At 48.4% G+C, this 24,456-nt stretch overlaps 1 protein-coding gene across 1 annotated transcript; it reads left to right on the top strand.

Moving 5' to 3' along the window:
- The first annotated feature begins 5,850 nt into the window (after positions 1–5,850).
- On the top strand, positions 5,851–23,002 carry LOC138800580 (uncharacterized). The gene is made up of 4 exons (XM_069982356.1): positions 5,851–6,292; positions 7,789–7,915; positions 21,020–21,090; positions 22,358–23,002. Exons 1-4 carry the CDS (start codon positions 5,977–5,979, stop codon positions 22,675–22,677), a joined length of 834 nt encoding a protein of 277 aa, XP_069838457.1. The 5' UTR covers positions 5,851–5,976; the 3' UTR covers positions 22,678–23,002.
- The last annotated feature ends 1,454 nt before the right edge of the window (positions 23,003–24,456 follow it).

Here is a 24,456-nt window from a genome sequence, read left to right as displayed (position 1 = left end):
GAAGTGGCTTGAAACAGCCGTACCCGAGTGATAACCAGCGCTGCCCAACACAGTATTCAGGAGTAGAGTGCAAATAAAAATGTAAAAGTTTATTGCATGCTGCACATATAATATGTATAATATGTGCAGCATGCAATAAACTTTTACATTTTTATTTGCACTCTACTCCTGAATACTGTGTTGGGCAGCGCTGGTTATCACTCGGGTACGGCTGTTTCAAGCCACTTCTTGTTTTTACGTTTGTTTCTTGTATCATACGGGCCCCTTTTTTCTGGGAGTATCCCGTTCATGTACCCTCAACTAGCTCTTGCAGCCTAACATCACATCAGAAGGACTTCCGCCTGGACCCACGTCAGGATCAACCTTCCATCCACCTACCCTACCTCAGGGTGATATGCATAAAGCCCAAGGGGCAACAAGGTGAGCCTTGCTACCTTCCCTTTCTCATTACCAACAACTTTTGCGGTATCACACGAGGCGCCGTCCTCTGCCTGTTTTTTCTACCCTTTGTTCTACATGAGATACAACCTTCTAATAAACGGTCTTCCTTTGTTTCCGGGAGTTTCCGTATCATCAGGACCAGTCTTCAGCAGAGTTGGCCGACTGGGTTCAGTTTGGCATTTGACTTGTGGCGTCTGAGGACGTTAGATGTGTCTGTTTCCATGTTTTCCAGGACTCCCTAGCAGTATGCTAGGAATGATTTTTTTAAGCAGTTCAGATCTTAAAGGGGTAGTCCACCCCAAAAAAATTTCTTTCAAATCAACTGCTGCCATGAAGTGCCAGAGATTTGTAATTTACTTCTATTAAAAAATCTCAAGCCTTCCAGTACTTATCAGCTGTTGTATGCCCAACAGGAAGTTGTATTATTTCCAGTCTAGAGAGCAGGAGAGGTTTTCTATGGGGATTTGCTACTGCTCTGTACAGTTCCTGACATGGACAGAGGTGGCAGCAGAGAGCACTGTGTCAGACCGGAAAGAAAACACAACTTCCTGCTGGACACACAGCAGCTGATAAGTACTGAAAGACTTAAGATTTTTTAATAGAAGTGAATTACAAATCTCTGGCACTTTATGGCACCAGTTGATTTGAAAGAAAAAATTTTTGGGTGGACTACCACTTTAAGTACGTTGATGCGACTAAGTGAGGGGTAAAGGAGTTAATTACAGATATTGAGAACATCAAGAGGCCAAACGGATTAATTATTTACTGATAAACCCCCTTGTACCTAAACTAATGCCCCTATTCCACGGGTCGTCCAGAGGAGCAAACGAGCGCTCTCAGCGAGCAGGTGAGTGCGGGAAGAGCGGTGGGAAGCTGCGGGGGGGGGGGGGGGGCTGCCCGGGCAATCGCTGATCGTCCGGGCAGCCCATAGGATACAGCAGCGTCTGCTGCCGATGCTCCTATTCAACGGAGCGCCGGCAGCAGATCGCTGCTATATCAGTCGCTTGTTTTTTTAACATGTTGAAAAACAAGTGACTGCAACAATCAGCCGACATGAACGATATCGGCCGAATACGAACGATATTCGTTCCATGGAATAGGGCCTTAAGACCTCATCCCACCCCTCCAGGCTTCCGTAGCCTGCAGAGACAAACAACAGCGCCACCTAGTGCCCGCTTTATCTTATTTCACCCTCAAAATTAGTCCACAACAGTGACACCAGCTGACCACAAGGCCATATTACATGTCTAGATCGTTATAATTGTCTATTGTGATGGTAGATTGTTATATATACACACCTGAAATATATAAACTCTGGACTTTTAGCTAAAGGGGTACTCCAGCGAAAATCTTTTTCTTTCAAATCATCTGGTGTCAGAAAATTGGAGATTTATAATTTACTTCTGTTTTAAAACTACAAACTTCCAGTACCTATCAGCTGCTGTATGTCCTGTAGGAAGTGGTGTGTTCTCTCCAGTGTGACACAGTGCTCTCTGCTGCCACCTCTGTCCATGTCAGGTACTGTCCAGAGCAGCAGCAAATCCCTACAGAAAACCTCTCCTGCTCTGGACAGTTCCTGACATGGAGTACTAGAAGACTGTATAACTTTCTGACACCAGATGATTTGTAAGAAAAATAAGTTTTTTCAGCGTTCCCCTTCAAATCCAGATGAGAAAACAAGTTATACAATAGCCCAAACTTACACCCTCCCCCTCAACTCTTACATTATATTTTGCAGAGATGGAGCCTAAGCATCAGGAGCAGGCCATTTTATTCATTTATTATTTTTTTTTGCCTGTATCATACACCCTCATCATCACCACCACTCCCACAGCGCCATCTGTTTCATTCCAGCTCAGCTACATTTATGCATTTCTTAGGGCTTATGCACACGTTCCGTAATTTTTTCGGATCCGGAAACCACCCACTAAAAATTACGGGTTGGACATCCATATTGCATCCGGAAGCACGGAAGTCTGATGATGCCTGCAATCCCAACCCGAGCACGGAAGCGTTCCCAGTTGCCATGGTGATCGCAGGAGGACACTTCTGTGCTTGGTCTTTACAGGCATCATCAGACCCCTCCTGCGATCACCATGGCAACCGGGGACGCTTCCGTGCTCGGCCGCGATTGGCATAATCAGACCCCCTCCTGCGGCGGCATCATCAGACCCCCTCCTGCGGCGGCATCATCAGACTCCCTCCTGCGGCTGCATCATCAGACCCCTCCTGCGATCACCATGGCAACCGGGGACGCTTCCGTGCTCGGCCGCGATTGGCATAATCAGACCCCCTCCTGCGGCGGCATCATCAGACCCCCTCCTGCGGCGGCATCATCAGACCCCCTCCTGCGGCGGCATCATCAGACCCCCTCCTGCGGCTGCATCATCAGACCCCCTCCTGCGGCATCAGACCCCCTCCTGCGGCATCAGACCCCCTCCTGCGGCAGCATCATCAGACCCCCTCCTGCGGCGGCATCATCAGACCCCCTCCTGCGGCGGCATCATCAGACCCCCTCCTGCAGCGGCATCATCAGACCCCCTCCTGCGGCGGCATCATCAGACCCCCTCCTGCGGCATCAGACCCCCTCCTGCGGCATCAGACCCCCTCCTGCGGCAGCATCATCAGACCCCCTCCTGCGGCGGCATCATCAGACCCCCTCCTGCGGCGGCATCATCAGACCCCCTCCTGCGGCATCAGACCCCCTCCTGCGGCATCAGACCCCCTCCTGCGGCATCAGACCCCCTCCTGCGGCAGCATCATCAGACCCCCTCCTGCGGCGGCATCATCAGACCCCCTCCTGCGGCATCAGACCCCCTCCTGCGGCATCAGACCCCCTCCTGCGGCAGCATCATCAGACCCCCTCCTGCGGCGGCATCATCAGACCCCCTCCTGCGGCGGCATCATCAGACCCCCTCCTGCAGCGGCATCATCAGACCCCCTCCTGCGGCGGCATCATCAGACCCCCTCCTGCGGCATCAGACCCCCTCCTGCGGCATCAGACCCCCTCCTGCGGCAGCATCATCAGACCCCCTCCTGCGGCGGCATCATCAGACCCCCTCCTGCGGCGGCATCATCAGACCCCCTCCTGCGGCATCAGACCCCCTCCTGCGGCATCAGACCCCCTCCTGCGGCATCAGACCCCCTCCTGCGGCAGCATCATCAGACCCCCTCCTGCGGCGGCATCATCAGACCCCCTCCTGCGGCGGCATCATCAGACCCCCTCCTGCAGCGGCATCATCAGACCCCCTCCTGCGGCGGCATCATCAGACCCCCTCCTGCGGCATCAGACCCCCTCCTGCGGCATCAGACCCCCTCCTGCGGCAGCATCATCAGACCCCCTCCTGCGGCGGCATCATCAGACCCCCTCCTGCGGCGGCATCATCAGACCCCCTCCTGCGGCATCAGACCCCCTCCTGCGGCATCAGACCCCCTCCTGCTGCGGCATCATCAGACCCCCTCCTGCGGCGGCATCATCAGATCCCCCTCCTGCGGCGGCATCATCAGACCCCCTCTGCGGCAATGATGCGATCTCCTATGCGATCCTCCTGTGACGTTCTGCCTTCAGTGCTCTTAATTGATTCATTGATACTTTCCTAACTACATTGTAAACACCCCAATTTATTGAGGTAATTGGTACTTTGTAGCCCAGCTGCCAATCATCATTACCAATTAGCACAATAAATTGGTGTTTACTATGTGGTTAGGAAAGTATCAATGAATCAATTAAGAGACTGTGAGCAGTGAATGAATGGCCTGTCAGCTAAATTCGGCACAATATAAAGTATGCAATGTTCCGAGCAGGCACCCTTCTGTATGGTCTTCACCTTGTGGAGTACTACAGATCCCAGCTCTCTGATATACCATCACCAACACTGCCTCAATAACATTTGTCTACTGATTCTGCTATAATCGGCACACAATAGGATTCTGCTACAATCGGCACACGGTGTGCAGCAACAGAGATCCGGAGAACTATAGATCCCAGCACTTCTATAAACTGCTGTGCAAATAGGAGCATGAGTTATCCATATTTTTCTACGGAAATACGGATGCCAAACATGTTGCAATCCGCAAACAATCCGTAGACAATTGATGTCAATGAGAGCATCCGTGAAAAAATCTGGGTCCGCACCGGGTCCGCACTAGGACAAGTCCTTTTTTTTTTACGGATTGATTTTCATCCATTTCTGCTACTGATCGTGTGAATAGCCCAATAGACTTCAATGTGCACTAACTCGGATACGGAAATACGGATCCGTAAATTACGGAACGTGTGAATAAGGCCTTACTGTAAATGAGTCATGTGATCACCAGCCTGACCTACAGAAAATCACAGTGTTTATTGTGTCACAGGAAATGGTCAGTTCTCCTGGGTCAGCTGACTTCCAGATAACCGCAGAATGACCTAATCACCAATCAGACCCCTCCCCTCCAAGCCATCCCTATCTATGTCTATGCTGCCATCTCTATGGGAGCTCAGGATATATTATATACACCTCCCCTAAGGCCACGCCCACACACGTTGCATTTTTGCAGCTTTTTTCTGATCACAGTTTAAGGGTACAAACCCACACACCGTATACGCAGCAAATACGCAAAAAATCACTTTCTCCTCATTGTGATATTTCTTTAAAAAGAAAAAAAAAAGTGTCAAAACTGCACATAGAGTGAACAGACACCAACTTATAATGCTGCTTTTACACGTAACGATTATTATTCGAATTTTCACAATAATGATCGCATTTGAGCGATAATCGTTCCGTGTAAACACAGCAAACGATCAAGCGACGAGCGAGAAATCGTTTATTGTGATCTTTCAACGTTCTCAAATCGTCGTTCATCGTTCGCTAAAAATTCGCAGATCGCTTCGTGTAAACAGTCTTTCATGATTCACCCTATGTGTGAGATGGGCTTAAGCGATCTTAAAAACTATCGCAATAATGACTTTTCTTATGAATTTTCTAACGATTTATTTGTCTAAACGCTGATTGTTATAAAAACCAAATCGTTGCTTCAAAATCGTTAAGCGATCGATTGGGCGAATTATCGCTTCATGTAAACGCAGCATAAGTCTCATCCACCAAGGGGCATCATCTTTAGGTGATCTCCTTTCAGTGGGGAAATAGAAGCCAAGATGGCTGACAACCCTATGCCTACCATACCAGCTGCAAGAGGCAAGGACAGGGGATACCCCAGCACTCGTACATTATCCTCTAATAATAGTCTATGGGGGAGATTTATCAGACATGGTGTAAAGTGAAACTGGCTCAGTCGCCCCCGGCAACCAATCAGATTCCAGCTTTCATTCCTCACAGACTCTTTGGAAAATGAAAGGTGGAATCTGATTGGTTGCTAGGGGCGACTGAGCCAGTTTCACTTTACACCATGTTTGATAAATCTCCCCTATGCAGCAATATACAAGACAAATAAAAATATAGGACTGCGCCTTTAAGACCAGACAATGAACCCTTCCTATGAAACTCGCCGCGCCCTGCACTCTGAATACTTTCACTTTCCTTTCTGTCGGTGATAATGGAGACTTCCCAGAGGGTGGCAGCTGAAATGAGCGGCGTTATCCAAAATTTCTCACTGGATGGCGGCCCCCATGGGGCCCAGGGCTACAGCCGGCTGCTCTTACAGCTGTGCGGCCTGGTGGAATCTGGGAAATCCATGCTGATCAACTCCTGTAAGTACGTCCTGGAGGGGGGAGACTACACCATGCATGCCAGTGATGAACAGACCAATATAAGAAAGACGTACCAGCTGACCCCCAACATCACCATAGCCGACAACAGGGGCATACCCAGGATGGACTACATCAACATAGCGACAGTCTACGCCCAGCTCGGTGAGAATCATCCTCCAGCATAACCCTCCTCCAGCATAACAGTCCACCAGCATAACCCTCCTCCAGCATAACAGTCCACCAGCATAACAGTCCACCAGCATAACAGTCCTCCAGCATAACCCTCCTCCAGCATAACAGTCCACCAGCATAACCCTCCTCCGGCATAACCCTCCTCTGGCATAATCGTCCTTCAGCATAACCCTCCTCCAGCATAACCGTCCTCCAGCATAACCGTCCTCCAGCATAACAGTCCACCAGCATAACCCTCCTCCGGCATAACCGTCCTCCAGCATAACCCTCCTCCAGCATAACCCTCCTCTGGCATAACCGTCCTCCAGCATAACAGTCCACCAGCATAACCCTCCTCCGGCATAACCCTCCTCTGGCATAATCGTCCTTCAGCATAACCCTCCTCCAGCATAACCGTCCTCCAGCATAACCGTCCTCCAGCATAACAGTCCACCAGCATAACCCTCCTCCAGCATAACCCTCCTCTGGCATAATCGTCCTTCAGCATAACCCTCCTCCAGCATAACCGTCCTCCAGCATAACCCTCCTCCAGCATAACCCTCCTCCAGCATAACAGTCCTCCAGCATAACAGTCCTCCAGCATAACAGTCCTCCAGCATAACAGTCCACCAGCATAACAGTCCACCAGCATAACCCTCCTCCAGCATAACCGTCCTCCAGCATAACAGTCCTCCAGCATAACAGTCCTCCAGCATAACAGTCCTCCAGCATAACCCTCCTCCAGCATAACCCTCCTCCAGCATAACCCTCCTCCAGCATAACCCTCCTCCAGCATAACAGTCCTCCAGCATAACAGTCCTCCAGCATAACCCTCCTCCAGCATAACCCTCCTCCAGCATAACCCTCCTCCAGCATAACCCTCCTCCAGCATAACAGTCCTCCAGCATAACCATTCTCCAGCATAACCGTCCTCCAGCATAACCCTCCTCCAGCATAACAGTCCTCCAGCATAACCGTCCTCCAGCATAACCCTCCTCCAGCATAACAGTCCTCCAGCATAACCCTCCTCCAGCATAACCCTCCTCCAGCATAACCCTCCTCCAGCATAACCGTCCTCCAGCATAACCCTCCTCCAGCATAACCCTCCTCCAGCATAACCCTCCTCCAGCATAACCGTCCTCCAGCATAACCCTCCTCCAGCATAACCCTCCTCCAGCATAACAGTCCTCCAGCATAGCCCTCCTCCAGCATAACCCTCCTCCAGCATTGTGTGTTCTGCCTCCTCCCCAATATCAGACACTGCAGCACTCGTCATCCTGAGCCTCCTGGTTCATGAATAGAATCATAAACTCAAAGTGACACACAGCTATATGCTATCACATAATATATATAATAATCCCTATAGGAGGGTAATATATATAATAATCCCTATAGGAGGGTAATATATATAATAATCCCTATAGGAGGGTAATATATATAATAATCCCTATAGGAGGGTAATGGCCCCCGTCTTCCTTCTCGCTCAGGATCCTTCTGCCCCCTGGATGAGCCGGTGGAGAGATTTACAGAATATGACGCCCTGATAGAGACCATAGAGGAGACCGACCTGGACCCCAACTACACAGATCTCACCGTCCCTGTGTTTGTGTACAGGTAAGTCACATGATGTTATATCCTGCAGCAGCACTGCTCTGTCTGATCTCTCCTCCTAGTACATTATATCCTGCAGCAGCACTGCTCTGTCTGATCTCTCCTCCTAGTACATTATATCCTGCAGCAGCACTGCTCTGTCTGATCTCTCCTCCTAGTACATTATATCCTGCAGCAGCACTGCTCTGTCTGATCTGTCCTCCTAGTACATTATATCCTGCATCAGCACTGCTCTGTCTGATCTGCCCTCCTAGTACATTATATCCTGCAGCAGCACTGCTCTGTCTGATCTCTCCTCCTAGTACATTATATCCTGCAGCAGCACTGCTCTGTCCTCCTAGTACATTATATCCTGCAGCAGCACTGCTCTGTCTGATCTCTCCTCCTAGTACATTATATCCTGCAGCAGCACTGCTCTGTCTGATCTCTCCTCCTAGTACATGTTATATCCTGCAGCAGCACTGCTCTGTCTGATCTCTCCTCCTAGTACATTATATCCTGCAGCAGCACTGCTCTGTCTAATCTCTCCTCCTAGTACATGTTATATCCTGCAGCAGCACTGCTCTGTCTGATCTCTCCTCCTAGTACATTATATCCTGCAGCAGCACTGCTCTGTCTGATCTCTCCTCCTAGTACATTATATCCTGCAGCAGCACTGCTCTGTCTGATCTCTCCTCCTAGTACATTATATCCTGCAGCAGCACTGCTCTGTCTGATCTGTCCTCCTAGTACATGTTATATCCTGCAGCAGCACTGCTCTGTCTGATCTGTCCTCCTAGTACATTATATCCTGCAGCAGCACTGCTCTGTCTGATCTCTCCTCCTAGTACATTATATCCTGCAGCAGCACTGCTCTGTCTGATCTCTCCTCCTAGTACATGTTATATCCTGCAGCAGCACTGCTCTGTCTGATCTCTCCTCCTAGTACATTATATCCTGCAGCAGCACTGCTCTGTCTGATCTCTCCTCCTAGTACATTATATCCTGCAGCAGCACTGCTCTGTCTGATCTCTCCTCCTAGTACATTATATCCTGCAGCAGCACTGCTCTGTCTGATCTCTCCTCCTAGTACATTATATCCTGCAGCAGCACTGCTCTGTCTGATCTCTCCTCCTAGTACATGTTATATCCTGCAGCAGCACTGCTCTGTCTGATCTCTCCTCCTAGTACATTATATCCTGCAGCAGCACTGCTCTGTCTGATCTCTCCTCCTAGTACATTATATCCTGCAGCAGCACTGCTCTGTCTGATCTGTCCTCCTAGTACATTATATCCTGCAGCAGCACTGCTCTGTCTGATCTCTCCTCCTAGTACATTATATCCTGCAGCAGCACTGCTCTGTCTGATCTCTCCTCCTAGTACATGTTATATCCTGCAGCAGCACTGCTCTGTCTGATCTCTTCTCCTAGTACATGTTATATCCTGCAGCAGCACTGCTCTGTCTGATCTCTCCTCCTAGTACATTATATCCTGCAGCAGCACTGCTCTGTCTGATCTCTCCTCCTAGTACATTAAATCCTGCAGCAGCACTGCTCTGTCTGATCTGTCCTCCTAGTACATTATATCCTGCAGCAGCACTGCTCTGTCTGATCTCTCCTCCTAGTGCATTATATCCTGCAGCAGCACTGCTCTGTCTGATCTGTCCTCCTAGTACATTATATCCTGCAGCAGCACTGCTCTGTCTGATCTCTCCTCCTAGTACATTATATCCTGCAGCAGCACTGCTCTGTCTGATCTCTCCTCCTAGTACATTATATCCTGCAGCAGCACTGCTCTGTCTGATCTCTCCTCCTAGTACATTATATCCTGCAGCAGCACTGCTCTGTCTGATCTCTCCTCCTAGTACATTATATCCTGCAGCAGCACTGCTCTGTCTGATCTCTCCTCCTAGTACATTATATCCTGCAGCAGCACTGCTCTGTCTGATCTCTCCTCCTAGTACATGTTATATCCTGCAGCAGCACTGCTCTGTCTGATCTGCCCTCCTAGTACATTATATCCTGCAGCAGCACTGCTCTGTCTGATCTGCCCCCCTAGTACATTATATCCTGCAGCAGCACTGCTCTGTCTGATCTCTCCTCCTAGTACATTATATCCTGCAGCAGCACTGCTCTGTCTGATCTGCCCTCCTAGTACATGTTATATCCTGCAGCAGCACTGCTCTGTCTGATCTCTCCTCCTAGTACATTATATCCTGCAGCAGCACTGCTCTGTCTGATCTGCCCTCCTAGTACATTATATCCTGCAGCAGCACTACTCTGTCTGATCTCTCCTCCTAGTACATTATATCCTGCAGCAGCACTGCTCTGTCTGATCTCTCCTCCTAGTACATTATATCCTGCAGCAGCACTGCTCTGTCTGCTCTGTCCTCCTAGTACATTATATCCTGCAGCAGCACTGCTCTGTCTGATCTCTCCTCCTAGTACATTATATCCTGCAGCAGCACTGCTCTGTCTGATCTCTCCTCCTAGTACATTATATCCTGCAGCAGCACTGCTCTGTCTGATCTGCCCTCCTAGTACATGTTATATCCTGCAGCAGCACTGCTCTGTCTGATCTCTCCTCCTAGTACATTATATCCTGCAGCAGCACTGCTCTGTCTGATCTGTCCTCCTAGTACATGTTATATCCTGCAGCAGCACTGCTCTGTCTGATCTGCCCTCCTAGTACATTATATCCTGCAGCAGCACTGCTCTGTCTGATCTCTCCTCCTAGTACATTATATCCTGCAGCAGCACTGCTCTGTCTGATCTGTCCTCCTAGTACATTATATCCTGCAGCAGCACTGCTCTGTCTGATCTCTCCTCCTAGTACATTATATCCTGCAGCAGCACTGCTCTGTCTGATCTGCCCTCCTAGTACATTATATCCTGCAGCAGCACTGCTCTGTCTGATCTCTCCTCCTAGTACATTATATCCTGCAGCAGCACTGCTCTGTCTGATCTCTCCTCCTAGTACATTATATCCTGCAGCAGCACTGCTCTGTCTGATCTCTCCTCCTAGTACATGTTATATCCTGCAGCAGCACTGCTCTGTCTGATCTGCCCTCCTAGTACATGTTATATCCTGCAGCAGCACTGCTCTGTCTGATCTCTCCTCCTGGTACATGTTATATCCTGCAGCAGCACTGCTCTGTCTGATCTGTCCTCCTAGTACATGTTATATCCTGCAGCAGCACTGCTCTGTCTGATCTGTCCTCCTAGTACATTATATCCTGCAGCAGCACTGCTCTGTCTGATCTCTCCTCCTAGTACATTATATCCTGCAGCAGCACTGCTCTGTCCTCCTAGTACATTATATCCTGCAGCAGCACTGCTCTGTCTGATCTCTCCTCCTAGTACATTATATCCTGCAGCAGCACTGCTCTGTCTGATCTCTCCTCCTAGTACATTATATCCTGCAGCAGCACTGCTCTGTCTGATCTGTCCTCCTAGTACATTATATCCTGCAGCAGCACTGCTCTGTCTGATCTCTCCTCCTAGTACATTATATCCTGCAGCAGCACTGCTCTGTCTGATCTCTCCTCCTAGTACATTATATCCTGCAGCAGCACTGCTCTGTCTAATCTCTCCTCCTAGTACATGTTATATCCTGCAGCAGCACTGCTCTGTCTGATCTGCCCTCCTAGTACATTATATCCTGCAGCAGCACTGCTCTGTCTGATCTGCCCTCCTAGTACATTATATCCTGCAGCAGCACTGCTCTGTCTGATCTGCCCTCCTAGTACATTATATCCTGCAGCAGCACTGCTCTGTCTAATCTCTCCTCCTAGTACATGTTATATCCTGCAGCAGCACTGCTCTGTCTGATCTGCCCTCCTAGTACATTATATCCTGCAGCAGCACTGCTCTGTCTGATCTGCCCCCCTAGTACATTATATCCTGCAGCAGCACTGCTCTGTCTGATCTCTCCTCCTAGTACATTATATCCTGCAGCAGCACTGCTCTGTCTGATCTCTCCTCCTAGTACATTATATCCTGCAGCAGCACTGCTCTGTCTGATCTCTCCTCCTAGTACATTATATCCTGCAGCAGCACTGCTCTGTCTGATCTCTCCTCCTAGTACATTATATCCTGCAGCAGCACTGCTCTGTCTGATCTCTCCTCCTAGTACATGTTATATCCTGCAGCAGCACTGCTCTGTCTAATCTCTCCTCCTAGTACATGTTATATCCTGCAGCAGCACTGCTCTGTCTGATCTGCCCTCCTAGTACATTATATCCTGCAGCAGCACTGCTCTGTCTGATCTGCCCTCCTAGTACATTATATCCTGCAGCAGCACTGCTCTGTCTAATCTCTCCTCCTAGTACATGTTATATCCTGCAGCAGCACTGCTCTGTCTGATCTGCCCTCCTAGTACATTATATCCTGCAGCAGCACTGCTCTGTCTGATCTGCCCCCCTAGTACATTATATCCTGCAGCAGCACTGCTCTGTCTGATCTGCCCTCCTAGTACATGTTATATCCTGCAGCAGCACTGCTCTGTCTGATCTGTCCTCCTAGTACATTATATCCTGCAGCAGCACTGCTCTGTCTGATCTCTCCTCCTAGTACATTATATCCTGCAGCAGCACTGCTCTGTCTGCTCTGTCCTCCTAGTACATTATATCCTGCAGCAGCACTGCTCTGTCTGCTCTGTCCTCCTAGTACATTATATCCTGCAGCAGCACTGCTCTGTCTGATCTCTCCTAGTACATTATATCCTGCAGCAGCACTGCTCTGTCTGATCTCTCCTCCTAGTACATTATATCCTGCAGCAGCACTGCTCTGTCTGATCTCTCCTCCTAGTACATTATATCCTGCAGCAGCACTGCTCTGTCTGATCTCTCCTCCTAGTACATTATATCCTGCAGCAGCACTGCTCTGTCTGCTCTGTCCTCCTAGTACATTATATCCTGCAGCAGCACTGCTCTGTCTGATCTCTCCTCCTAGTACATTATATCCTGCAGCAGCACTGCTCTGTCTGCTCTGTCCTCCTAGTACATTATATCCTGCAGCAGCACTGCTCTGTCTGATCTCTCCTCCTAGTACATTATATCCTGCAGCAGCACTGCTCTGTCTGATCTCTCCTCCTAGTACATTATATCCTGCAGCAGCACTGCTCTGTCTGATCTGTCCTCCTAGTACATTATATCCTGCAGCAGCACTGCTCTGTCTGATCTGTCCTCCTAGTACATTATATCCTGCAGCAGCACTGCTCTGTCTGCTCTCTCCTCCTAGTACATTATATCCTGCAGCAGCACTGCTCTGTCTGATCTCTCCTCCTAGTACATTATATCCTGCAGCAGCACTGCTCTGTCTGATCTCTCCTCCTAGTACATGTTATATCCTGCAGCAGCACTGCTCTGTCTGATCTCTCCTCCTAGTACATTATATCCTGCAGCAGCACTGCTCTGTCTGATCTGTCCTCCTAGTACATTATATCCTGCAGCAGCACTGCTCTGTCTGATCTGCTCCTCCTAGTACATTATATCCTGCAGCAGCACTGCTCTGTCTGATCTCTCCTCCTAGTACATTATATCCTGCAGCAGCACTGCTCTGTCTGATCTCTCCTCCTAGTACATTATATCCTGCAGCAGCACTGCTCTGTCTGATCTGCCCTCCTAGTACATTATATCCTGCAGCAGCACTGCTCTGTCTGATCTCTCCTCCTAGTACATGTTATATCCTGCAGCAGCACTGCTCTGTCCTCCTAGTACATTATATCCTGCAGCAGCACTGCTCTGTCTGATCTCTCCTCCTAGTACATTATATCCTGCAGCAGCACTGCTCTGTCTGATCTCTCCTCCTAGTACATTATATCCTGCAGCAGCACTGCTCTGTCTGATCTCTCCTCCTAGTACATTATATACTGCAGCAGCACTGCTCTGTCTGATCTGTCCTCCTAGTACATGTTATATCCTGCAGCAGCACTGCTCTGTCTGATCTGTCCTCCTAGTACATTATATCCTGCAGCAGCACTGCTCTGTCTGATCTGCCCTCCTAGTACATTATATCCTGCAGCAGCACTGCTCTGTCTGATCTGTCCTCCTAGTACATTATATCCTGAAGCAGCACTGCTCTGTCCGATCTCTCCTCCTAGTACATGTTATATCCTGCAGCAGCACTGCTCTGTCCGATCTCTCCTCCTAGTACATTATATCCTGCAGCAGCACTGCTCTGTCTGATCTCTCCTACTAGTACATGTTATATCCTGCAGCAGCACTGCTCTGTCTGATCTCTCCTCCTAGTACATTATATCCTGCAGCAGCACTGCTCTGTCTGATCTCTCCTCCTAGTACATTATATCCTGCAGCAGCACTGCTCTGTCTGATCTCTCCTCCTAGTACATTATATCCTGCAGCAGCACTGCTCTGTCTGATCTCTCCTCCTAGTACATGTTATATCCTGCAGCAGCACTGCTCTGTCTGATCTCTCCTCCTAGTACATTATATCCTGCAGCAGCACTGCTCTGTCTGATCTCTCCTCCTAGTACATTATATCCTGCAGCAGCACTGCTCTGTCTGATCTCTCCTCCTAGTACATTATATCCTGCAGCAGCACTGCTCTGTCTGATCTCTCCTCCTAGTACATTATATCCTGCAGCAGCACTGCTCTGTCTGATCTCTCCTCCTAGTACATGTTATATCCTGCAGCAGCACTGCTCTTGTCTGATCTGTCCCTCCTAGTACATGTTATATCCTGCAGCAGCACTGCTCTGTCTGATCTGTCCTCCTAGTACATTATATCCTGCAGCAGCACTGCTCTGTCTGATCTCTCCTCCTAGTACATGTTATATCCTGCAGCAGCACTGCTCTGTCTGATCTCTCCTCCTAGTACATGTTATATCCTGCAGCAGCACTGCTCTGTCTGATCTCTCCTCCTGGTACATGTTATATCCTGCAGCAGCACTGCTCTGTCTGATCTCTCCTCCTAGTACATGTTATATCCTGCAGCAGCACTGCTCTGTCTGATCTGTCCTCCTAGTGCATGTTATATCCTGCAGCAGCACTGCTCTGTCTGATCTGCCCTCCTAGTACATGTTATATCCTGCAGCAGCACTGCTCTGTCTGATCTGTCCTCCTAGTACATTATATCCTGCAGCAGCACTGCTCTGTCTGATCTCTCCTCCTAGTACATTATATCCTGCAGCAGCACTGCTCTGTCTGATCTGTCCTCCTAGTACATTATATCCTGCAGCAGCACTGCTCTGTCTGATCTGTCCTCCTAGTACATTTATATCCTGCAGCAGCACTGCTCTGTCTGATCTGTCCTCCTAGTTCATGTTATATCCTGCAGCAGCACTGCTCTGTCTGATCTTCCTCCTAGTACATGTTATATCCTGCAGCAGCACTGCTCTGTCTGATCTCTCCTCCTAGTACATTATATCCTGCAAGCAGCACTGCTCTGTCTGATCTCTCCTCCTAGTACATTATATCCTGCAGCAGCACTGCTCTGTCTGATCTCTCCTCCTAGTACATTATATCCTGCAGCAGCACTGCTCTGTCTGATCTGTCCTCCTAGTACATGTTATATCCTGCAGCAGCACTGCTCTGTCTGATCTGCTCCTCCTAGTACATTATATCCTGCAGCAGCACTGCTCTGTCTGATCTCTCCTCCTAGTACATTATATCCTGCAGCAGCACTGCTCTGTCTGATCTGCTACTCCTAGTACATTATATCCTGCAGCAGCACTGCTCTGTCTGATCTCTCCTCCTAGTACATTATATCCTGCAGCAGCACTGCTCTGTCTGATCTCTCCTCCTAGTACATGTTATATCCTGCAGCAGCACTGCTCTGTCTGATCTCTCCTCCTAGTACATGTTATATCCTGCAGCAGCACTGCTCTGTCTGATCTCTCCTCCTAGTACATTATATCCTGCAGCAGCACTGCTCTGTCTGATCTCTCCTCCTAGTACATTATATCCTGCAGCAGCACTGCTCTGTCTGATCTCTCCTCCTAGTACATTATATCCTGCAGCAGCACTGCTCTGTCTGATCTCTCCTCCTAGTACATGTTATATCCTGCAGCAGCACTGCTCTGTCTGATCTGCCCTCCTAGTACATTATATCCTGCAGCAGCACTGCCCTGTCTGATCTGTCCTCCCAGTACATTATATCCTGCAGCAGCACTGCTCTGTCTGATCTCTCCCCCTAGTACATGTTATATCCTGCAGCAGCACTGCTCTGTCTGATCTCTCCTCCTAGTACATTATATCCTGCAGCAGCACTGCTCTGTCTGATCTGTCCTCCTAGTACATTATATCCTGCAGCAGCACTGCTCTGTCTGATCTCTCCTCCTAGTACATTTATCTCCTGCAGCACAATGGCTCTGTCCTCCTATACATTATATCCTGCAGCACCACTTGCTCTGTCTGATCTCCTCCTCCTAGTACATTAATATCCTGCAGCAGCACTGCTCTGTCTGATCTCTCCTCCTAGTACATTATATCCTGCAGCAGCACTGCTCTGTCTGATCTCTCCTACTAGTAATTATATACTGCAGCAGCACTGCTCTGTCTGATCTCGTCTCCTAGTACATTATATCCTGCAGCAGCACTGCTCTTCTGATCTGTCCTCCTAGTACATTATAATCCTGCAGCAGCACTGCTCTGTCTGATCTGCTCCTCCTAGTACATTGTATCCTGCAGCAAGCACTGCTCTGTCTGATCTGCCTCCTAGTACATTATATCCTGCAGCAGCACTGCTCTGTCTGATCTCTCCTCCTAGTACATGTTATATCCTGCAGCAGCACTGCTCTGTCTGATCTCTCCTCCTAGTACATTATATCCTGCAGCAGCACTGCTCTGTCTGATCTCTCCTCCTAGTACATTATATCCTGCAGCAGCACTGCTCTGTCTGATCTCTCCTCCTAGTACATTATATCCTGCAGCAGCACTGCTCTGTCTGATCTCTCCTCCTAGTACATTATATCCTGCAGCAGCACTGCTCTGTCTGATCTGCTCCTCCTAGTACATGTTATATCCTGCAGCAGCACTGCTCTGTCTGATCTCTCCTCCTAGTACATTATATCCTGCAGCAGCACTGCTCTGTCTGATCTCTCCTCCTAGTACATTATATCCTGCAGCAGCACTGCTCTGTCTGATCTCTCCTCCTAGTACATTATATCCTGCAGCAGCACTGCTCTGTCTGATCTCTCCTCCTAGTACATTATATCCTGCAGCAGCACTGCTCTGTCTGATCTGTCCTCCTAGTACATTATATCCTGCAGCAGCACTGCTCTGTCTGATCTCTCCTCCTAGTACATGTTATATCCTGCAGCAGCACTGCTCTGTCTGATCTGTCCTCCCAGTACATTATATCCTGCAGCAGCACTGCTCTGTCTGATCTCTCCTCCTAGTACATTATATCCTGCAGCAGCACTGCTCTGTCTGATCTCTCCTCCTAGTACATTATATCCTGCAGCAGCACTGCTCTGTCTGATCTCTCCTCCTAGTACATGTTATATCCTGCAGCAGCACTGCCCTGTCTGATCTGTCCTCCCAGTACATTATATCCTGCAGCAGCACTGCTCTGTCTGATCTCTCCTCCTAGTACAGTATATCCTGCAGCAGCACTGCTCTGTCTGATCTGCCCTCCTAGTACATTATATCCTGCAGCAGCACTGCTCTGTCTGATCTGTCCTTCTAGTACATGTTATATCCTGCAGCAGCACTGCTCTGTCTGATCTCTCCTCCTAGTACATGTTATATCCTGCAGCAGCACTGCTCTGTCTGATCTGTCCTCCTAGTACATTATATCCTGCAGCAGCACTGCTCTGTCTGATCTGCCCTCCTAGTACATTATATCCTGCAGCAGCACTGCTCTGTCTGATCTCTCCTCCTAGTACATGTTATATCCTGCAGCAGCACTGCTCTGTCTGATCTGTCCTTCTAGTACATGTTATATCCTGCAGCAGCACTGCTCTGTCTGATCTCTCCTCCTAGTACATGTTATATCCTGCAGCAGCACTGCTCTGTCTGATCTGTCCTCCTAGTACATTATATCCTGCAGCAGCACTGCTCTGTCTGATCTGCCCTCCTAGTACATTATATCCTGCAGCAGCACTGCTCTGTCTGATCTCTCCTCCTAGTACATGTTATATCCTGCAGCAGCACTGCTCTGTCTGATCTGCCCTCCTAGTACATTATATCCTGCAGCAGCACTGCTCTGTCTGATCTCTCCTCCTAGTACATGTTATATCCTGCAGCAGCACTGCTCTGTCCTCCTAGTACATTATATCCTGCAGCAGCACTGCTCTGTCTGATCTGTCCTCCTAGTACATTATATCCTGCAGCAGCACTGCTCTGTCTGATCTCTCCTCCTAGTACATGTTATATCCTGCAGCAGCACTGCTCTGTCTGATCTCTCCTCCTAGTACATTATATCCTGCAGCAGCACTGCTCTGTCTGATCTCTCCTCCTAGTACATTATATCCTGCAGCAGCACTGCTCTGTCTGATCTCTCCTCCTAGTACATTATATCCTGCAGCAGCACTGCTCTGTCTGATCTCTCCTCCTAGTACATGTTATATCCTGCAGCAGCACTGCTCTGTCTGATCTCTCCTCCTAGTACATTATATCCTGCAGCAGCACTGCTCTGTCTGATCTGCCCTCCTAGTACATTATATCCTGCAGCAGCACTGCTCTGTCTGATCTGCCCTCCTAGTACATGTTATATCCTGCAGCAGCACTGCTCTGTCTGATCTGCCCTCCTAGTACATTATATCCTGCAGCAGCACTGCTCTGTCTGATCTCTCCTCCTAGTACATGTTATATCCTGCAGCAGCACTGCTCTGTCTGATCTCTCCTCCTAGTACATTATATCCTGCAGCAGCACTGCTCTGTCTGATCTCTCCTCCTAGTACATTATATCCTGCAGCAGCACTGCTCTGTCTGATCTCTCCTCCTAGTACATTATATCCTGCAGCAGCACTGCTCTGTCTGATCTCTCCTCCTAGTACATTATATCCTGCAGCAGCACTGCTCTGTCTGATCTCTCCTCCTAGTACATTATATCCTGCAGCAGCACTGCTCTGTCTGATCTGCCCTCCTAGTACATTATATCCTGCAGCAGCACTGCTCTGTCTGATCTCTCCTCCTAGTACATTATATCCTGCAGCAGCACTGCTCTGTCTGATCTGTCCTCCTAGTACATGTTATATCCTGCAGCAGCACTGCTCTGTCTGATCTCTCCTCCTAGTACATTATATCCTGCAGCAGCACTGCTCTGTCTGATCTCTCCTCCTAGTACATTATATCCTGCAGCAGCACTGCTCTGTCTGATCTCTCCTCCTAGTACATTATATCCTGCAGCAGCACTGCTCTGTCTGATCTCTCCTCCTAGTACATTATATCCTGCAGCAGCACTGCTCTGTCTGATCTCTCCTCCTAGTACATTATATCCTGCAGCAGCACTGCTCTGTCTGATCTCTCCTCCTAGTACATGTTATATCCTGCAGCAGCACTGCTCTGTCTGATCTGCCCTCCTAGTACATTATATCCTGCAGCAGCACTGCTCTGTCTGATCTCTCCTCCTAGTACATTATATCCTGCAGCAGCACTGCTCTGTCTGATCTCTCCTCCTAGTACATGTTATATCCTGCAGCAGCACTGCTCTGTCTGATCTCTCCTCCTAGTACATTATATCCTGCAGCAGCACTGCTCTGTCTGATCTGTCCTCCTAGTACATTATATCCTGCAGCAGCACTGCTCTGTCTGATCTCTCCCCCTAGTACATTATATCCTGCAGCAGCACTGCTCTGTCTGATCTCTCCTCCTAGTACATTATATCCTGCAGCAGCACTGCTCTGTCTGATCTGTCCTCCTAGTACATGTTATATCCTGCAGCAGCACTGCTCTGTCTGATCTGCCCTCCTAGTACATTATATCCTGCAGCAGCACTGCTCTGTCTGATCTGTCCTCCTAGTACATTATATCCTGCAGCAGCACTGCTCTGTCTGATCTCTCCTCCTAGTACATTATATCCTGCAGCAGCACTGCTCTGTCTGATCTCTCCTCCTAGTACATTATATCCTGCAGCAGCACTGCTCTGTCTGATCTCTCCTCCTAGTACATTATATCCTGCAGCAGCACTGCTCTGTCTGATCTGCCCTCCTAGTACATTATATCCTGCAGCAGCACTGCTCTGTCTGATCTCTCCTCCTAGTACATTATATCCTGCAGCAGCACTGCTCTGTCTGATCTCTCCTCCTAGTACATGTTATATCCTGCAGCAGCACTGCTCTGTCTGATCTCTCCTCCTAGTACATTATATCCTGCAGCAGCACTGCTCTGTCTGATTTCTCCTCCTAGTACATTATATCCTGCAGCAGCACTGCTCTGTCTGATCTCTCCTCCTAGTACATTATATCCTGCAGCAGCACTGCTCTGTCTGATCTCTCCTCCTAGTACATTATATCCTGCAGCAGCACTGCTCTGTCTGATCTCTCCTCCTAGTACATTATATCCTGCAGCAGCACTGCTCTGTCTGATCTCTCCTCCTAGTACATTATATCCTGCAGCAGCACTGCTCTGTCTGATCTGTCCTCCTAGTGCATGTTATATCCTGCAGCAGCACTGCTCTGTCTGATCTGTCCTCCTAGTACATGTTATATCCTGCAGCAGCACTGCTCTGTCTGATCTGTCCTCCTAGTACATTATATCCTGCAGCAGCACTGCTCTGTCTGATCTCTCCTCCTAGTACATTATATCCTGCAGCAGCACTGCTCTGTCTGATCTGCCCTCCTAGTACATTATATCCTGCAGCAGCACTGCTCTGTCTGATCTCTCCTCCTAGTACATTATATCCTGCAGCAGCACTGCTCTGTCTGATCTCTCCTCCTAGTACATTATATCCTGCAGCAGCACTGCTCTGTCTGATCTCTCCTCCTAGTACATTATATCCTGCAGCAGCACTGCTCTGTCTGATCTCTCCTCCTAGTACATTATATCCTGCAGCAGCACTGCTCTGTCTGATCTCTCCTCCTAGTACATGTTATATCCTGCAGCAGCACTGCTCTGTCTGATCTGTCCTCCTAGTACATTATATCCTGCAGCAGCACTGCTCTGTCTGATCTGCCCTCCTAGAAGGGTTTTTTCCCCTTATATCCTGGCTTCTATATTTACAGAGGTGCAATGGCATTGCATGAGAATGCGGCAGTGATGACTTCCTTCCTGCGTGGCTGCAGAGTTATGACCGGTGAGTTTAAAGGGATTAAAGGGATTTTCCAGGCAAAGCTATATTGATGACATATCTTCAGCATAAGTCTTCAATATCATATTGGTGCGACACAAAGTATTTGCCAGCTTTATGCCAGACCAACATACATTGAGATCAGCGCTAGAAGTACACAGCGCCATACATTGTGTAGTGGCCATACTAAGTTACTGCAGCTCAGCTCTTCTTACGGCTTCTGACTCTGATCTCTGTATATGCTGATCCTGTGACTCAGCCGGTCAGCGGGTTGTCAGGTTGTGGCCAGATTGAGGAATACCTTGGTTATTATATGTAGCCGTGTTTGGTGTCATATGTTTGTACTGCTTCATATGTTTGTACTGCTATTTTACTTGTTATACTGCTAAACAGTAATAATGGTCACATGTCAGGAAGTATAGATTTGATCACATGACTCTCGTACAGGCAGCTATCTTAGAAAATGAGCTCCAAGGAGTCTCTCGGTTACGTCGCTTTCCGAGTGAGATCTAATTTTTTCAAAGACAAGTCCAACCCCCTCTCCCCAGCAGGCTGAAACTTTCTAGTTAGTCCTGGCATGACCCTTCTCCTCCAGTTTTAGCGCTAAGCTACACACCGAACTTTAGGCCTAGACAGTTCACAGTTTCTAGTAACTTGCTACGAGTTTACAGCACCTGCAAAAAGGTCAAATCCTTAGGAAAGAGAAGATTTTGCCTCTAGGGGCCCCTGAACCCGATCCAGTACCAGTTACCCTGTTAATAGCAAGTTATCCTACATCTTGTACCAGTTGCTGCCTTTGGGACAGGACACATCTGGCCCACGTACATGGTGAATCACAGCATTGTGTGCAGTCAGGAGGTTTTAGCCAAGACAGTCCCCGTTTAGAGGAAAGTTCCTGCTCCTAATCCAGACAGGGAGGTAATAATTCCTCCAGGCCTTTCTTGCGTAACCTAATTCATTGTCAGCATAAAACAGAGTTAGTGCCTAGTAACTACACATCACAGCTGTCTCTAGTGCGAATGTTCTTCATGTGGAACCATGCTGCAACCTCAATCACAAGTAAGTTCACTACTTTGCAATATACCAACATCACCCCTGGCAACAGAAGATACAATGTAATAACAAGCTGTTCCTGACATTTTATAAGCAGAGTTGGCCATGTTGGGGGTCGGCAGTCACCCCCCCCCCCCCCCAGCCCCATACAATATGTTAACAATTAAGGCAGAAAAAAACTCTAAAATTATGACCTTTTTTTCCCATATTTTTCTTCTAGGTATTTCTCCTATAATTGTCATTACCAACAAAAACAGCCAATATGCGGCACAGTTAGAAAGAGAATTCCAGATTATGGGGGCAGAGCATGTGGTGCTGCTGGAGAACTACACCAGAGAAGATCACATGAAGACCCTCAGGAAGGACACCGACATCCTAACGTTTCTACACAGCGCCCTGCAGGACGCCATCTACCGCATGCAACAACAGCGAGACTCTGTGAAGGAGAGAACCGAGCGCAAAAAATTCCTGATTAAGTATATGCACAAGGAGGTGGTGACCAAGGAGATCGAGAACTTGAAGAGATCCTGGAGAACTTAATGGATATGAATACCAGATCACTGTCAGCAGCCAGCGGCAGGAACCCAACACAGCAGCCATTCATCATACATCAATTAGGAAGAGCATCAACTGCCCAGAAAAGTTGCGTATGACACTTTAAGAACTGTCTTCAACCATGACCCTACCTAACCCTAACCAACCTAACCATAAGTAATACTAACCTGACCAAACCCAACCCTAGCCCAACCTAACATAACCAAACCAAACCCTAGCCCAACCTAACCTTTGTATTTTTGTACATGAATATATGCAGTTTCATCAAGTGGAATGTATTTACTATGTAATAAAGTCTGTCAGAAAGTTTTGTGGGGATGAAAAGTTCTGTTTGGTTAATACGTCATGACACATCTGTTATATATAAATACTATGCAACAACCTATTCTGTATATGCTTGGGAAAAAAACTTCTGGCTGGAACATCGCGATTGCTGCCATGATGGAATAAATAGACATTTTTTCATCTGAACAAACCAGTGGAGATAGCACTTCAAAGTGAAAAAACACGACTTTTATTCTCGCCTTCTTGCACGACGTTTCAGCTATAACTAGCCTCAAGCGAGCTGCTTGTACCTAGTTTTTGACTTGTGTTTTTTGATCTGAGGCCGCCTGGTGGATGCTGTTACTTTTGCTATACTTTGCAATTTGGGGATCTATCGGGACTCTAGGACTGCTAACTTTTTGGAATCCTTTTTTACATAATTTTCTATATAATTGTGGATATGGCTTTTTTGCTGGATCTTTTTGCATTTTCTTCTCTGTAGTAAGAGGCAGAGCTCATGCTCTACACATAACACTGAGGAGGGAGGGAGCTACAGGTTGGGATTTTCCAGGTTCCCATCACAGAACTCTTCTTCATTCTTCAGGTTCAGCTTCTCACTCTGCTGGATGTATCACACTGTGCGGTGACCTATGGAGACACTGAGGCAGATCCTCCATAGAGGTCCTCACAATCCTTCTACCTCTACTGAAGACTTGAAGCTCTGTGAGATTGAAGTATCCAGGGATGGAGCCCTTCATATAAAGCCCCGCGAAGAAGCCAGGGTCCGGGTTAATGGATCTGAGGTAAAAGGGCAGATTCCACTATTCCATGAAGATTGGATACAACTGGAGGACTCTCAGCTTTCGTTCGTGTTAAACCTTCCAGATCGGAGAAGAAGGATGAGTTCTCATTCCTGGCCTGAAAACCTATCCAAGAAATCCTGTGGGCACCTGGACAACAGCAACCAAGATGCCAACACCATTCTGCTGTCTTCTAAAATGGGTCTGGGGCTCTGTGGGACTGCAAACTCTGGCAAAGTCTTATTCCATTATGATATATATGATGCTCCATCCAGGCTGGGTCTCTGCCGCTCTGGTGGGGTCACATTTCAACCACAGGCTACATCTATAAGGTGAGGACCAAAAGGTCATCTGTCTGTCTTATCCAGTTTTTTTCAAGTAAACGGAATATATGGGAGAAGGTCAGAACTAGGAGTGAGGCCTCCTCAGGAGTGTGTGTGTTTGGGGGGGGGGGGGCTTGAGTAATAGCCCCTGATATGGGACAGCCACAGATTTACAAACCTGTCAGCAAATCTCACCCACATGCTCCAAGTCCCTTACTTTAACTATTGTACTGCCAGGTAATTCAAAACTGCTCCGACTGGCACTTCCGTGGTGTATCATCTCATCTTTGGCTTCACACACTACATGTCCCATTGGGATCCTGTGTACTTAGCTTTTGGGCTAGGATCCTGTTACCAACCTGTGGCTCCCCAGCTGT

Source organism: Dendropsophus ebraccatus, chromosome 9 (assembly GCF_027789765.1).
Source record: "Dendropsophus ebraccatus isolate aDenEbr1 chromosome 9, aDenEbr1.pat, whole genome shotgun sequence".
Classification (NCBI taxonomy): Eukaryota; Metazoa; Chordata; class Amphibia; order Anura; family Hylidae; genus Dendropsophus; species Dendropsophus ebraccatus.
This window is presented reverse-complemented; position numbering and strand designations above follow the sequence as displayed.